This window comes from Amblyraja radiata, chromosome 4 (genome assembly GCF_010909765.2).
Source record: "Amblyraja radiata isolate CabotCenter1 chromosome 4, sAmbRad1.1.pri, whole genome shotgun sequence".
Taxonomy (NCBI): Eukaryota; Metazoa; Chordata; class Chondrichthyes; order Rajiformes; family Rajidae; genus Amblyraja; species Amblyraja radiata.
Genome location: NC_045959.1, coordinates 68159245 through 68176214, shown reverse-complemented (window position 1 = coordinate 68176214; position 16970 = coordinate 68159245). Strand labels below are relative to the sequence as shown.

Here is a 16970-nt window from a genome sequence, read left to right as displayed (position 1 = left end):
AAATTACTAAGCAATATGGACACCAGATATCGATTTCCTTATATTCAATTAAATCGCCACGTACTAACCTACGTCGCATGAAACCAATCTCAAGGCAGCGGCGATGGATACATTCCCGCGTATTGAGGGGTGGGGGGGAATCTAACCTCTATGTTCTCCCTTCCTTCTACCTCTTCAATAGGTACTACGGCTTCATCAGTCGGGTACTACGCAAATTACAGTGGACTAAGTCCACAGGCATGGTTCCCAGTGGTCCTCGACATGGTCATTAAAAGAATTGCAGAATTGGGAAGACCACTGCTGTGCTTGGATCAGCAGCACTATCAACATGATGACAGCATTCCGTCGCATATCCTAGGGAACATACCTGAGGAACATCAAGAAATGGGAAACTGTTCCAAAACAGGAACTACACATTCAACTACAACAAAAAACTGTACTGGAGTTCCTGGCAGGTCTTCACCACAATGAAGGGAATGTTCTGTCAGCCTACTCAACTTGGGCACCACGACAACAGGGCAAAGGGTACCACTCACTGGTGATCAGATACAGGAGAGGTATATTCAATCCATTCCCCAGAAATAGGTACACCGAAATTGGGATGTCAGTGAAATCCTGACATACCTTAGGGGATGATCACCAGCCAGGTCACTCACCCTGGAACAGCCTACCCTGAAGATGGACATGCTGGTGGCCTTACCTCAACACAAAGAGCCAGTTCTCCCATCTACTGCGATTGGACAACATGGTTATAACACCAGATAGTGTCACATTTCCCATTCAAGGGCTGGCCAAACAGAACAGACCAGGAACATCAGGTCCAGTCATGAAATTCCGGGCATACCCACCTGAACCACGTTTTATGTGTCATGACCCACTTAGAGATCTACATCGACACAATAAGGAATACCGAGGGAGAGGAAAAAGCCTTATGGGTCAGCCACAAGAAACCTCATGGTCGGGTGACGAGCTAAACTATCTCTAGTGGCTCAAGCAGGTACTGGGAGTTGCTGGAGTAAATACTAACGTGTATAAATCTTATTCCACCAGGACAGCTTCCACGTCAGTAACTAAGAGGATGGACGAGCCTATGGACCACATCCTGGCTACAGCAGGGTGGTCTAGGGAGTATACGTTCCAAACTTTTATAACAAACCACTGACAGAACCTGTATCGTTTGCAGAAAAAGAATCTGCAAAAAATATATAATTTAAGCCCGGAGGAGCATTTGGTCTTGTTGTTGTTAATAACACCATTATTGTTTTTACAAACAGATTCATGGTTGATTACGATAACATACTTCCTCCCTCGAATGACTTCGGCAACGAGTGAAGTATGAACTGTTACACGGTTTGAAATCACAGAGCTTTAAAATCTTCACGTAGTCACTCACGTGACTCCGAAGTAAAATAGTAAGATTAAACGAGAACTTACCAGTTTGAATTTTGATCTGTATTTTATGAGGAGTTACGATGAGGGATTACGTGCCCTCCGCTCCCACCCTCAATAATATGGATCAAACTGATAAACTGATGTCTCCTTTTCTTTACTATGTTTACTTCAATAACTGTGTCTATCTGTGATTCCACACCGCTGCTTTGAAGTATGCCGCGCATGCGTGCTGAGCGGGCTCTTCACGTAATCCCTCATCGTAACTCCTCATAAAATACAGATCAAACTTCAAACTGGTAAGTTCTCGTTTAATCTTACTATTTTAATACATCAAATTTCAAAAAGTTCCTACCCTGGGAGGGGGGACACCCTTCTTCCACACCCTCTCCCCACTCGGTTGCTCCACTCCCTCACCGGGTACCCCCAAGGCCAGTGATCAGTGATCGCACAGCCTCCCCCCTTTCAAAAATGCTCCAATCCAATTTAAAGCATATATATTGGATTCAAGTGTAAGTGTAATATATTGGATTCAAATACAATATATTCAAGTGTAATATATTGGATTCAAATGCAAATGTTCCGTACCAATGGAGGGGGCTTGAAGCGCAGGAGGATCACCCCTCATCCTCCTGCGCTTCAAGCAATAGAGTCCAAGCCTGATCAAGCTCCATCTATTGCTCGGGGGCTGGAAGTCTGTATTAAAAACAAAAAAATGATGGAAATACACAGATCAGACAACATTTGTGGAGAGAGAGAACATTTAAGGCTGATGACTTTTCATCAGAATTTTGTTATGAACTACACTGAAAATTATTTTGCCTAAACCTTCATTGAAATCAAATGATTTAGTATTTTTATTAGCTTTATATCAAAATTCACCATCAGTGAATATTTGGAAATTGGTAGGATTCAGCGAGTCCAAACATGAGCTTGTCCCTTTGTGAAGGTTTGTTTCCTAAAAAGCAGATAGCAACAACCGTTGAAGGTAGACCATGGCAATCTTTAATTAAAAGGTCAGACGGAAGTGGCGAGATACAATGAGCACAAACGTTACTCAGTGCTTCTTGGGCTCCCACTCACAGAACAAAGGCGAGTTAGCACAATTATACATTATTCTTATCAGTAAAACACTCCTACCAAGTCTAAATATGACATGACTGAAAGATTCTGTAGCCTTTCACAATATAGGAAACCTGGGTCCAAATCGAGCTCCTCCAATGACAAGTTATTACTTATCTCTGGAGCGTCAGCTATTTTTTTCAATTTTGGCTTCTTTATGGCCTTGAAGAAGCACATGTTAATACTGCAGGCTGCCATTTTAATGTCTTTATTGAAAAAACAACATGTCCTCCATATTGTGTTCCATATAATTTGCAAAGTCATTCAGACTTGGCACCGAGCCATTCTTTGTTCTACTAGTCCATGCTTTTGTAGAAGAACGACTCTATTTTAAATTTGACTATTAGGTCTTTCACCTTGGTCTTTTGAAATAGTCTTCTGAAGGTACTTGGAAGCTTTATATAGTGAATTAGTTTTATTGAAACATCTACTATTAGATTGTTATTCTTCAAAATGCTTGTGAAAATGTGGCACGATTATTGGAATAATGGCTGCAACTCACCATCTAATTTTTCTCAGATGAATTGTCTCTTCTATCTCATGTCCCTCATTGCAGACCACCAATCCCAACTGTAAAGAGTTCCTGGGGATTTCAACCAGAATTTCCTGTTTGAATCCCTTTAGTTTTTGCAAATTTGAATATCTCACTATCCACAATCATGGATGGCATCCTTTGTGTTCCAGTATCCAAGTTTTGACTCCTCCCCGCCTAACTGTTGCTCTTGAAGGACATCATCTGGACTCACTCATTTTCTACACATTTGCTGAAAATATCCAGCTCTTTACAACCATTTCACTTAAGTCTGCAATCACTTTGTATGGATAAATCAAAATTTGCCAACTATTCCCTAAATAAATATTGAGAGGACTGAAGCCCGTCATTTCAAAGCACCTCTCATGGATCATTGATCTCATTCTCCCATCCCAATATCTTGGTGCAGCATAAACCTTGGACACTTGTTTGACCTTGACCGAAATGTCAAGACTACATTACTTTCATTTCTATTCCTTTGGGTTATTTATTATGCTTGCGTCCACAACGCTTTGGCTCTCTTTCCGCTCAAACACTTACCAAAACATCCATCAGCTGAGGATTTATTTTCGAGACACTTATTTTTTACTTCTCAGAAGTCCTTGATAACATTTAACCATCTTTGCATTAAATAACTCTAAGCTTTATATGTCCATTGCTCTTGTAATCAGTGACCTATGCTGCACCTTGTCCCCAGGACATATCATTGAAAATAACTTCACATATTTCTAACTCGCACTGTTTTGAACCCTCCAATCCTCCCTCAATTATCCAACTGACCTTTCCTTCTCCTGCTTGTGGCAACATTGACATTAACTACTGTGACTGTATTCACTTGGTCTCCTCCTTAACCCTCTTCATCTCCATCCTTATAAAATATTTTGCACCCATGTTCTCAAACAATCCCAGTGCTTTCAATGTTAAAAGTGTGACATAAAATGCATGTTTCCATTTGAATGCATCATTTAACATTCATGGATGGAATTCATTTTTCTAAGCAAAATGTAGCTTTCGGCATCATATTCTTAAATAAAGCCATGGACATTTACGTGGATAGGAAAGGTTTAAAGGGATATGGGTCTAATGCAGGCAAATGGGACTAGCTTAGTTGGGACATCTTGGTCGGCACAGGCGGGTTGGGCCGAAGGGCCTGTTTCTGTGCTATCTGATTCTGAAAAATGTTTGGACATACTGATACATAAGATTTAGATGTATTTTTGTTATTCACCAACAATGTTGTTGTATTTCCAGGGAAGAAAGTGCCTTAGTCGACCAGTTTATCTTTGAAGTATTGGATGTATATGTGGAAAGCCTTGCCCTCGCACATGCAGATGATAAATCATTGGGTAAATTATTTTCAATATCTGCAATTTGTCTAGTATCTGTGAATGCTAAAGTATCATTATTGAATGGTGTAAGCTGGGCCTTATTTTAACCTTGTTTGACACTTTTCTTGAAGAAAGTGGACCTATTTTTGACAGTTTAAACAAAAAACTACTGGAAAAATCAGCTGCCCTGGACATTTTAGTGATTGGTTTTACTGTATTTGAATGTTGCTGTTTTACCTGCTTTTAACTATTTATACTGTTTCATCAGGGACTGGATTGTTTTTATTGTTATTATGTGTGAAATGTTTTAAGTTTAATGTGAGATTCCCTGGGAAACGTCTTCTCATTTTGCACTGTACAACTGTTGCTTTGCAAGATGACAATAAAGGTTGATTTGATTTGATTTGAAACTCCAGAGATGGTGCCTGACCCGCTGAATTACTCCAGCACTTTGTGTCTATCTACTGGAGAAACTCTGTGGATTTGCAGAGGCGGAGGATGCGGATAGGGTCTGTCTATTTGTCCAGTCCATTAATCCACAGATACAAAATTGCCCTGTCTATCATTCTTCAAAAATAACTTTAGCAAGAGACATTTTTCCAAGGATTTGTCACCGTGCCCCAATAAAATGTCTGAAACTGCCGTGCAAATATTGAATAAAAATTATTCCGCAAGTACTTCTGTTTTCTTTTATGATGTTTGAAACTTTTATGGTTTATATTGCATTAAGTAATTTAAATTCTGTAAAAAATAACACCAATCCTTAAAATTCATATTGATGAGATTTTGTCCTTTGGTAAAAATTTATTGTAAAAAAATATTGAAAGCAAATGGATATTATTTCTTTGTAGGTACAGTACAGCAGTGCTGTGATGTTATTGATCACCTGAAACGGATTATGAAACAAAAGGCTTCCACTTTGAATAGCCCCGCGAAGAGGCGTGTGCCCAGGTTTGTGGATTATTGTAAACTTCTAAGCTTCCTAACTCATAAAATGTGCGCATTTGCTATTGGTAGGCCATTGCATGTAGAACAATGTTTTCATGTTTCAAATTTATTCTCCTAATTTATTGCAAATCTGCTTCCTCACATTTTATTACATCTATATAATTAAAAGTCTCATCTTGACCACTTCCTGTCTGCGCTGTATATTGATTTTAGAAAAAACGCTACCCTGTATCGCTGTGATTTTTGGCCATCTCACTCACAGTCCTCCTCCGCTAAGCCAACCCCAAGAATTTTTCCCATCGATGAAAAATAAAAAAAGTTCTGAGTGTTTAAAAAACCTAGAGATCCTCTCGCATGTCAATCATCGCGATGAAGGTGACGCCCCTTCCGGGGGTAAGGACTATAAAACCCCGAATGACTGGACATGACTCAGTCACTCTGCAAGATCGCGAGGGAGAGGCCACGACTCTCATTCTAAGCTGTGAATCAACTGAACTGTGAGGTTGCAATGTACTTGCAATAAATGATTGTTTAGCCCTTAATGACAATGCCATGAGTTGTTTGGCCTGCTGCCCTGCCTGTGCTTGAAACTGCACTGCTTTATTAGGTCCGACTGTGTTTGGTTCAAAAGTCCCGCTCATTTTGTGACTTCCACTTAGTGGACAGTATATCCTCTGTTGTGCCTTTTTGACTGTGGAGTCGATGGTGCACCCCCCCCCCCCCCCCCCCCCCATTTAAGGTCCTTGGAGATGATGGGTCCCAGGAACTTAAAAGACTCCACAGATGTGACTGTGGTGTTGTTGATGGTGAGTGGGGTGGGTTGAGGGCAGGGGGAGCTCTCCTAAAGTCTACAATCAATTCCACTGTCTTAAGAGAAGGGTGGAGATCGTAACCAACACCAGTGGTGATGTGGAGAAGACAAAGGCTGCAGATGATGGAATCTGATAAGGAAGATGAAAACCAAATTGTAGAACCAGGGAGAGGAGGTGGGTAGATGGGAACTTGAAATGGTAGGGAACAATAATGACCCACAGGAGAGAGCGGTAGCATGCATATTGCCCCTGGTTAGTCCGCAGTTCAATGACATTGAATTTTTCAATTTCATGTATCCCTCTTCGCGTTCCTTCTGATCTACTCAGATCACCTTGCGCACACCTTTCCGTCCACTCCTCCTCCCCACCCTGTCTCCCAGTTCCTTCACATCCTCTTTCTACCCATCACTTATCCCTATCCCCTCCGGTTCCCCTTTACCCCCACCCCTGACCAACCCCCCTACCCCCCAAACTTCCAATCCCCCAAACATCCTTGTACACAACACAAATGCATGGAACGCCTTTCTTTTCATATTTCAAGACTCAGTACTGCACTTACCCTCAACGCAGCCTCGCTCCACTTATCACCTCCTGCCTAAGCAATTATCTACACCCTTGTCACCCTGGATCCACATTTCACTTGCAAGTTCTTGTCCCACCCCTCCCCCTCACCTCTTTCTACCAGCTATCTCCCCTCTACTCCAGTCTCAAAAGGGTCCTGACCCAAAACGCTGTCTATACATTTTTCTCCATAGACACTGCCTGCCCGGCTGAGTTGCTCCAGCAGTGTCTTTTTTCCCCCCCCAAGAGTCTAGCATCTTTGGTGTCTGCATTCTTCAGGTACATCATTATGTTTGAGTCACCATTTTAAAGTGTATTTCAGTTGTATGTTTGACTGGGTGGTACAATCAAGCCCAGCTATGATTTGCGTGTATTTTCAAGCAGTGACATTGGGATTGTGAATCTTGGTCAATTACCTTAATTTCCACACCCCACCAACTCTTGCAATGTTTCACTTCTCTAACCGAAAACAGAGAGGCTGATATAAATGGAGACACAGGGAACTGCAAATGCTGGAATCTTGCATGAAACACAAAGTGCTGGGGAAACTCAGCAGGTCAGACAGCATCTGTGGAGGACAAAGAAGGGTCGGAACCCTTCTCCAGACTGCTAAACATTGTCTTACCACTACCTAGCTCATTGAATTTTGGATAAACTGATTTACTGGATGAACAGATATTACTATTCATTAATATCACGGCCGATCCAATCTTGACCTCTCAGTTGCACCTGCCTATATTTTCTAACTTTCTTGTAGTTTAATTATGTCAGTCTCTCCCTGGAATATATTAAATGACCGGCAGCACAATTCTCTAGGTAGAGAATTCCGAAAAAATTACAATCCCATGAAGGAATAAATTCCTCTTCAGTACATGTAAAATGTCGGCGCTTCGCGGCAGCAGCCCCTGCAGTCCGTCTGTCCTTTTTTAAATTTTTGTCCCATTCAATGTTTCGTTTGCTGTGGTTTTTATATTGTTTTTAACTGTGTATATGTGGGGGGTGGGGGAAACTTTTAAATCTCTACCCTGCACGGGAGACCCAACCTTTTCCCTGTCGGGTCTCCGTTGTCGTTGGGGCCTAGCACCGTGGAGCGGCCTCCAGCCGGAACACCCTGGAGGCTCCAGTCGCGGAGCCTGCGGACTTACAATCGTGGGGCTGGCCGGCCTCGGAGCATGGGGAGCTGTGGTGGCGAGCGGCTGCGACCAGACATCGGAGCTTCGGAGGCTCCAGCTGCAGGCCTGTGGATAGTGACATCGGGAGCTCGCGGGTCCCTGGTGGGAGACCGCTTTTCGGAGCTCCTGCGGTGGCAGCTTCTCCCGCCCGAGTGCGGGGCCTGACATCGCCCCGTACGGCTTTAACGGCTACTGGACTTGCCATCGCCAGCCGAGGGCTCCAACATTAAGACCCGGAGCAGGGCCTTACATCGCCGGCACGGGCTTAACGGCTGCGGGACTTACCATCGCCCGCCAGGGGCTTTAACATCGGGAGAGGATGGAGAGCAGGGGAGAAACAAGACTTTGCCTTCCATCCCACCATCGGTTGGCGGCGCGACTCACCCGTTGCAGCGGCCCCTACAGCCTGTCTGTCTTTTTTTTATTTTTTGTCTAGTTAAATGTAGTGTTGGTGTTTTTTAATACTGGTTTTAAATGTGTATATGTGGGGGGGGGGGGGGGGGGGGGGGAGGGGGAAACTGTTTAAATCTCTTCCCTATCCGGGAGACCCGACTTTTTCCCTGTCGGGTCTCCGTTGTCGTTGGGGCCTAGCACCGTGGAGCGGCCTCCAGCCTGAACGACCCGGGGGCTCGGGAGACTGCGGAGCTGCGGACTACTCACCATCGTGGGGCTGGCCAGCCTCAGAGCGTGGGGAGCGGTGGTGACTCGCTGCTGCGACTCGACTCCTGGGGCTCGGAGGCTCCAGCAACGCAGCCGCAGGTCCGGTGGACTGTCGGGACATCGGGAGCTCGCGGGTCCGGGGGGAGAGAGAGACCGCTTCCCGGAGCTCCCGCAATGCGACTTCTCCAGCCCGTGTCGCGGGGTTGGAACGACCTGGAGCGGGGTCGTACATCGCCCGGCGCGGCTTCATGGCCGTGGGACATTCTAGCGCCCGCCGGGGGCTCCAACTTTGTGACATTTAGACCGGGAGCGGGGCCGTAAATCGCCCGGCACGGCCTAAAATGGCCGTGGGACTTATCATCGCCCGCCTGGGGCTTGGACATCGGGAGAGTCATGGAGAACAGGGGAGAGAAAAGACTTTGCCTTCCATCACAGTGGGTCCACTGTGATGGATGTGTGTGTGAACTAAATTGTGTGTATGTCTAGGAATTGTCTTTGTTTGTATGGCTGTGGAAACGGAATTTCGTTTGAGCCTCACTGAGGCTCAAATGACAATAAATTGTATTGTAGATTCACTGTGATGGATGTCTGTGTGAATTGAGTTGGTTGTGTGTTTTGTAAAATTGTTTCTTTTTGTTGTATGGCTGCAGAAACCAAAGTTCCTAACGGAAAAATAAATTCATTGAATTACATTACCTTCCAAATTACTTATTGTTACATGCTAATGTGTTTTGTGACCCAGAGGGAAGGGTGGTGGGAAGATAGGACGGAGGGTGAGGGGACCCAGAGAGTGTAGCACCTCCATATCCAGATCTCTGTACAACAGCATATTGTAATATCACTATTTTTAAGTATCTTTCATCATTCTTCCTTCTATGTTATAAAGAGTGCTTGAGTACCTGGTTTTGGAAAGTGAGCAGAATAGCAACATCTACCAGATATTATTTTATGCACATTGGAACATTTATTTTAAGTGTTCCAAACCAGAGCATCATAGATGTCCCCATTCTTTAGGGAACAGGGGGTCCCCTCTTCAACTATAGATGAGGCTCTTACCAGAGTCTCCTCTATATCCCGTAGCTCCGCTCTCACTCCCCATCCCCACACTCGTAACAAGGACAGAGTCCCCCTTGTCCTCGCCTTCCACCTCACCAGCCGTCACATGCAACAGATAATCCACCTCCAACGGGATCCCACCACTCGCCATATCTTCCCATCTCCTCCCATTTCGGCTTTCCGCAGAGACCGCTCACTCCGTAACTCCCTGGTCAATTCGTCCCTTCCCACCCAAACCACCCGCTCCCCTGGTACTTTCCCTTGCAACCGCAGGAAATGCTATTCTTGTTGCTTTACCTCCCCCCTTGACTCCATCCAAGGACCCAAGCAGTCTTTCCAGGTGAGGCAGAGGTTCACCTGCACCTCCTCCAACCTCATCTATTGCATCCACTACTCTAGGTGTCAGCTGCTCTACATCGGTGAGACCAAGCGCAAGCTTGGCGATCGGTTCGCCCAACTTCTCCGCTCGGTTCGCACTAACCAACGTGATCTCCCGGTGACCCAGCAACTCCCCCTCCCATTCCGAATCCGACCTTTCTGTCCTGTGCCTCCTCCAAGGCCAGAGTGAGTCCCACCGCAAATTGGAGGAGCAGCACCTCATATTTCGCTTGGGCATACTCCAGTGGTATGAACATTGACCTCCAATTTCAGGTAGTCCTTTTTTTCTCTCTCCTTCCCCTCCCCTTCCCAGCTCTCCCACAGCCTACTGTCTCCGCCTCTTCCTTTCTTCTTCCTGCCCCCCACCTCCACATCAGTCTGAAGAAAGGTCTCGACCCAGGACATCACCTATTCCTTCGCTCCAAAGACGCTGCCTCACCCGCTGAGTTTCTCCAGCATTTTTGTCTATCTTCAATTTTCCAGCATCTGCAGTTCTTTCTTAAACATTAATTTTAAGTGTGTTATTGTTGGGTGAAAATAAGCTGTGGATTGCAGAATCTTAAACCTAGAATGTTGAGATGGTGAACCAGAGCGCCCAGAGAAAACCCACGTGGTCACAGGGAGAAGATGCTTGTGCCCCTGTCCCACTTAGGAAACCTGAACGGAAACCTCTGGAGACTTTGCGCCCCACCCAAGGTTTCCGTGCGGTTCCCGGAGGTTGCAAGCGGTTACCGGAGGTTGCAGGTTGTGGAAGCAGGTAGGGAGACTGACAAAAACCTCCGGGAACCGCACGGAAACCTTGGGTGGGGCGCAAAGTCTCCAGAGGTTTCCATTCAGGTTTCCTAAGTGGGACAGGGGCATTACTCCACGCATATAGCTGCCTCTTTTGAAATAGAACACTTGTTCTCAGGAAGTGAGGATGGTTTTGGATCTCCAAGTGCCTGGTCAATGGGAACATAAATATGACCATGGTTACCTCAATATCTTTCAAAAGGAAACTGTAAAATAAATGTCTAGCTAAGTATGTCATTGTAATGTGTCTTTTATATTGTAACTTTGATTTCTGCAGGGGATTTTCCTCTGATCTGACGGTGTGTTTAACAGATATTGTCCTATGGCTGCTGGCTCAATGTGGACGACCCCAAACAGAATGTAGGCACAAATGCATGGAACTCTTTTACGAGCTTGTTCCCTGTTTGCCAGGTGTGTTTTATGTGCATTTTTTTGAAGGATTTTATAATAAATGTTTTAAATTTATTTTAACACTGTAGTTACTGTAAAATGGTAGGTCTTGCCAGCTAGTCTATGAGTAACTATCAAAACCATGAGCATATACTTTGCCTCTTTCGCTCCCAATTTTCCTTCTCCATGTCTCTTCCAAATATCTTACTGTCTGTCCACCTTGATATTGCACCAGATTACTATTAACATTGTACTGTAAAACTTCACAATACTGTTGTGCTGACTGATGTCCATTTACTGCTATTTCAAGCTGTTGTATGCCTTGATTCATGAGAGTGCATCCATGTATTTACTTTCAGGAAACAAATCGCCACCATCTTGGCTGGATGAAATTCTGAAGAAGAATGATGTTTCATTTCTTATTAATAAGTTTGAGGGTGCTGGCAATGAGAATGGTACCTCAGGAATCATATATCACCCCACGCTTAATGATCTACGAGAACCCTTCAGTATAAGAACAACTGTGCAATGGATGGATATGTTGCTGGCAGCTCTAGACTGTTACAATACATTCATTGGTCTCCATATGCTCAAACCCAATGAACTACTCGGTAAGTTTGTTGTTTGTGGATCCTGAATGCAGGTTCTTGGTTCTTGGTTACTTGGTCCTCCAAAATATTCCAACTGGAATTTAAACTGGAGGTGGTGAAGGGAGGGATTAAGCCAGAAAGGGTTATTGGGAAGAAAGTGCTACTTTAAATTTAGTTGCATCTGGTTGGGTAACTATAGTTTGGTGGAGATTATTCCATGCTTTAATTGTGCGTGGGAAGAACGAATTGCTGTAGACATCTGTCTTTGTAGCTGGGATCACAAACTGGATCGAATGCCCTCGTCTGCTCCTAATTGGTTTGGGGTTGGTGTAGCTCTTTGTCTCATTGGATTATTAGAATATATTTTTGTGCTCATCGACGTCTACATTTTAATGTCTAATCGACTCCATTTTTATGCTAAGAGGAGCTGAGAATTTCCAGTATTTTATCCAATTTGCAAGGATAGGTGACAAAACATCCTGCACAATAATTCTCCACTCCATTACTCCACAAGAATTCATTCTCAGCTCCTTACTATGCTCCCTAGACACTCACAATTCTGTTTTAGCTCTCTTTACAAGTTGGCAGATGACAGCATTATAATAGGACGGATCACAAACACTGACGAAATGGAGTATAGGAAGGAGACAGTGATCACGCAACATGGCGTTTAGGCAACAACCTCTCGCTTAATGTCAGTAAGACGAAGGAAATAGTCATTGATTTCAGGAAATGGGGTGGTGTACCCAGACATTATCAATGGTGCTGAAATAGGAATGCAGAGGTAAGGTGTAAATCTCACTACAAATTTGGCCTGGTCCACCCGCATTGACAAATAAATTTGGCATGTCTCCAGCAATTCTTACCAACTTCCATCAGAGAAAACATCCATTTACAGCATGTTGCCTCGGAAAAACAGCGAACATAATCAAAAATCACTTACAGCCCAGTCATTCCCCTCTACCATCGGAAAGAAATACTAAAGCTTGAAAGCACATACCACCAGATTCAGAAACAGATTCCTGCCTGCTGTTATCAGACTGCTGAACCAACTTTTCATAAGCTAAGGATATAGTCACGATCTACAGGTCGGTGGAGGCGCTGCAAGCCGGCAGCCCTGCCAGCAGTGTGTTAGTTTTTTATCCTACTTTTTTTCTTTTTTTAGTGTCTCCAATGTGTATATTTGGTGTCTCTGTGTGTGTCTTGTGTGGGGGGGATAAGGGGGAACCCGTTTCGGTCGCCTCCTCTACGGAGAGGCGACTTTTTCCATGTCGCCTCCCCTGTGGCCTAACATCGAGGATCGGTGCGGCCTTTCCCGGAGACGTGCCCGGGGCTTCAGCTGCGGGCGCAGCGTGGACTCTCGTCGTGGAGCAGGCAAGCCCTTGCCAGGGGTCGCCGGAGGGGAGCGCTCCGTTCGCTGATCCGCGGCAGCCTGATGCCGCGGTCTGCGGAGCTCCAACATCCTGGGCCTGGGATACCTCGTTGGGGACCCCGGAGGAGAGCTCCGGCCGGCGGCCTACTTCTACTGCGGGCACGGTGGGGACTTACCATCAGGAACGGGGTCACTCGTCGGGGATCCCTGGAGAGGATCACCGACCGCCAGCCCTGCGGTCTGCGGTGCTTCCAGCTGCAGCGTGGCGGGGACTTTAGTTCTTCGACCGCCGGCCTGCGGCCTACACCAACTTGAAGCCGCGGTCTCCGGTGGGGAGGCACCGATTCAGTACTTACCTGGACTTTACCTTGTCTACTTATCTGGACGCCCGCAGCGGCGGCGGCAGAGAGTTGAGGTCCCGACCACGGGGGAAAATGGAGGAGGACTGGCCAAATGTTGTGCCTTCCACCACAGGATGAATGCTGTGGTGGATGTTTGTGTTACATTTTTATTGTGTTTTTGTGTGTTCTTTTCTCATTGTACCGCTGCTAGCAAATTCATTTCATATATAAAATTTTCATATATAAAATAACGAATAAAACTAATTGATTGATTGATCGTGGCCCTTGTATTTTATTTCTATGTGCACTCTTTCTGTAGTTGTAATACTATAGTGCTGTAATGCTATATTCTGCACTGGTTATTTTTCTATTGTACTTGTGTGTGGTTTGATTATACCAATTTATTGTATGACTGGATAGCTTATAAACAGCGTTTTACACTGTATTTCAGTATACACAACAATAATAAATTAATACGAATTCTGTGACGTTTTGCAGGGACTTCCCAAAAATCTGGTTTTCTGAAAGCAGTGGATTTCTTCCTGAAAAACCTTGCGATGAATGACATTACAGCGGCAGAAGAAAGCTTTGCTTATGGGATGAAGAGCACACTTTACAGTCTAAGAGAGAGAGAAGAATATAATTATAGTAAATGCACGATCATTGTCCGGATTATGGAATTTGTTAGCATGGCACTGGAGAGTTGCCAGCAGGATTTCTGGAAGGTAATGTTTCAAATTCTTACAGTGCATCCTGTGTACTTCCAATGAATCAAATTAAGACACATACCGTATTTCCCAGCAGAGAAGACGCTATTTTTACCTGAAAATAATGGCCGGAAAATTTACCTGCGTCTTGGAGGCCGAAGGTTGGATTGTTAGTCAAGAAAGATAGACTTGGCTATCCCTCAGTACAGTGGCTGTAAAAGGACGGGGGGGGGGGGGGGGGGGGGGGGGGAGAGTTCCTTCCACAGCGTGTGGAAAGTCTGGCCCGGGTCAGCACGCAAAGTAGCAAACTTGTCTGGGCCGCCAGGGGTAAAGTTGCGGGGAGGGCAGGAGCATTGAGAAGGAGGGGGCTGTGCGTGGCCACCCCGGGACTGGACAGCGGAACCGGCCGCCACCTCAGCGCCATCTGCCGGCCCGCCCGCCAGCAAGCCACGGTGTCCTCCGATGGAGGTGGTGGTTGGCGGGTCGCTACTGGGCGGAATGCTGGCTGCTCCGTCCTGGTCTCTCTCTCTCTCACATGGGGGTGCATCTTTGACACAGGTGCGTTTTCATTGCCGGGAAATATGGTAATGATGGTCAACAGTGCCATGCAAGTATTTCTGTTTAACCACTTCTTGCAATCTATGCATTCATCTTGAGTCAGATCATATGTCTGCCTCTTTAACCATAAATATTATTCATAAAATGGCGGAATTAAATCCTTCAATGTGCATTCAACCACATTACCTCACAGTACAATACTAATTCTTTATTGAAAATTGATATTTATTTCCTTTGCTCATCTGGCATTGGTGTACCAGTCCAACCTGTTGGACAATCTATACAAGTCGAATCAAGTCAAGTTGATTGTCCGATGCATAAGTATGTTGAGGTACAAGTACAATGAACATTTTGTTTACAGCAGCCTAATAGACACATAGATTCAGCCAAACACACACAAATATGTTATACATAAATTACGTGTAAAATTCTACAAGGCAGTAGAAAAAAACAAAACAACATACCTGTGGATCTGACATGATTTAACATCAGCAGCTCATAAAGACAGAGGAGTTAATTTGGTTTCTTTAAATTTCTTTGTATATAAACAAACAATAATATTACAAAGACAAAAACAATGGCCAAGTCTATGTAGTTTGGAACTTAATTGGATGTTGCAGTGTTTAATCGCCTGATGGCTGTCGGGACGAAGCTGCTTCTGAACCTGGACGTTTCAGGTTATCCTGCTGTTCCCAATGTGCTTATCATTCGCAATCGATGTTCATTGTGATGATTATTAAATTGAAATTGTAACTGGAAGATATTTGCTCCGAGCCAAGGTTGGATTGCTGCAATGCAGCACAATGTGAAAGCTGAGCATATGTAAAGTATGTAAAAGTTCACTGTGGGCAAGACGACAATCTGAAAAATAAAATCGATAGAAATCAACAACTTAAGTTGTCTGAATTATTACAATAGACTCAAGGCCTTTTATGATAATTGCCAAGGAGGAGGTTGTGCATATCAGATTGTTTCCATCATATGTCAGAATGCTAGAGATATTCTGCATATATTAGAGTGGGTGCAGCACGTGTTTGAAGTTTCTATGTTTGACTCCAATTGTTAAACATAGAAAATAGGTGCAGGAGTAGGCCATTCGGCCCTTCGAGCCTGCACCGCCATTCAATATGTTCATGTATGATCATCCAACTCAGTATCCTGTACCTGCCTTCTCTCCATACCCCCTGATCCCTTTAGCCACAAGGGCCACATCTAACTCCCTCTTAAATATAGCCAATGAACTGGCCTCAACTACCTTCTGTGGCAGAGAGTTCCAGAGACTCACCACTCTGCGTGAAAAATGTTTTTCTCATCTCGGTCCTAAAGGATTTCCCCTTTATCCTTAAACTGTGACCCCTTGTCCTGGACTTCCCCAACATCGGGAACAATCTTCCTGCATCTAGCCTGTCCAACCCCCTAAGAATTTTGTAAGTTTCTGTAAGATCCCCCCTCAATCTTCTAAATTCTAGCGAGTACAAGCCGAGTCTATCCAGTCTTTCTTCCTATGAAAGTCCTGACATCCCAGGAATCAGTCTGGTGAACCTTCTCTGTACTCCCTCTAAGGCAAGAATGTCTTTCCTCAGATTTGGAGACCAAAACTGTACGCAATACTCCAGGTGTGGTCTCACCAATACCCTGTACAACTGCAGTAGAACCTCCCTGCTCCTATACTCAAATCCTTTTGCTATGAATGCTAACATATTAGGGAAACTTAATGGTGCCATATGTTGCAGGGGAACAGAAATAAATAATTCCACGTCACATTATTCCTAGTCAAAGGAAAAATGAACTATTAGGTCAACCAATTTATTTAAAGGAGCACGTTAATTCCAAATTCTTTGGCACCTTTATGGTCCCTTTATGTAAAAATTGAACATTTCTTATTCTTGCTGCATGAAAGTATCTGATGGAAGTTCTTGATTACATGTAAGTCGTGCTGTGAGCTCATGTCACTAAATAGATACAAAAGTTTAAATTTAGTAGTGTTATTAATATTTGTGATGTAAAGTGCAGAATGATGAATTGCTCAGTTTCGTTTTAATATTTGCATTCAGTACCAGGGGATTGCTGGAAGGCAGCTTTGATTTTACATTCTTCATTGCCCATGAGAGGAGGTCTGTGCTGTCGGAAGGAACCACAGATACTGGTTTAAACCAAAGATTGACACAAAATGCTGGAGCAGGTCAGCGGGACAGGATAGAAGGAATGGGTGATGTTTCTGGTCGAGTCCCTTCTTCAAACAGATCTGCCTTTACAGATTTA

At 44.5% G+C, this 16970-nt stretch overlaps 1 protein-coding gene across 1 annotated transcript in view; it reads left to right on the top strand.

Moving 5' to 3' along the window:
- Positions 1-16970, top strand: part of prkdc (protein kinase, DNA-activated, catalytic subunit) — a 235559-nt gene that overhangs the window by 89980 nt on the left and 128609 nt on the right. Inside the window, exons 28-32 of the mRNA XM_033019700.1 lie at positions 4295-4389; positions 5223-5322; positions 11028-11161; positions 11500-11751; positions 13942-14168. Of these exons, the coding sequence (XP_032875591.1) occupies positions 4295-4389; positions 5223-5322; positions 11028-11161; positions 11500-11751; positions 13942-14168 (808 nt within the window). The remainder of the gene's footprint in view (positions 1-4294; positions 4390-5222; positions 5323-11027; positions 11162-11499; positions 11752-13941; positions 14169-16970) is intronic.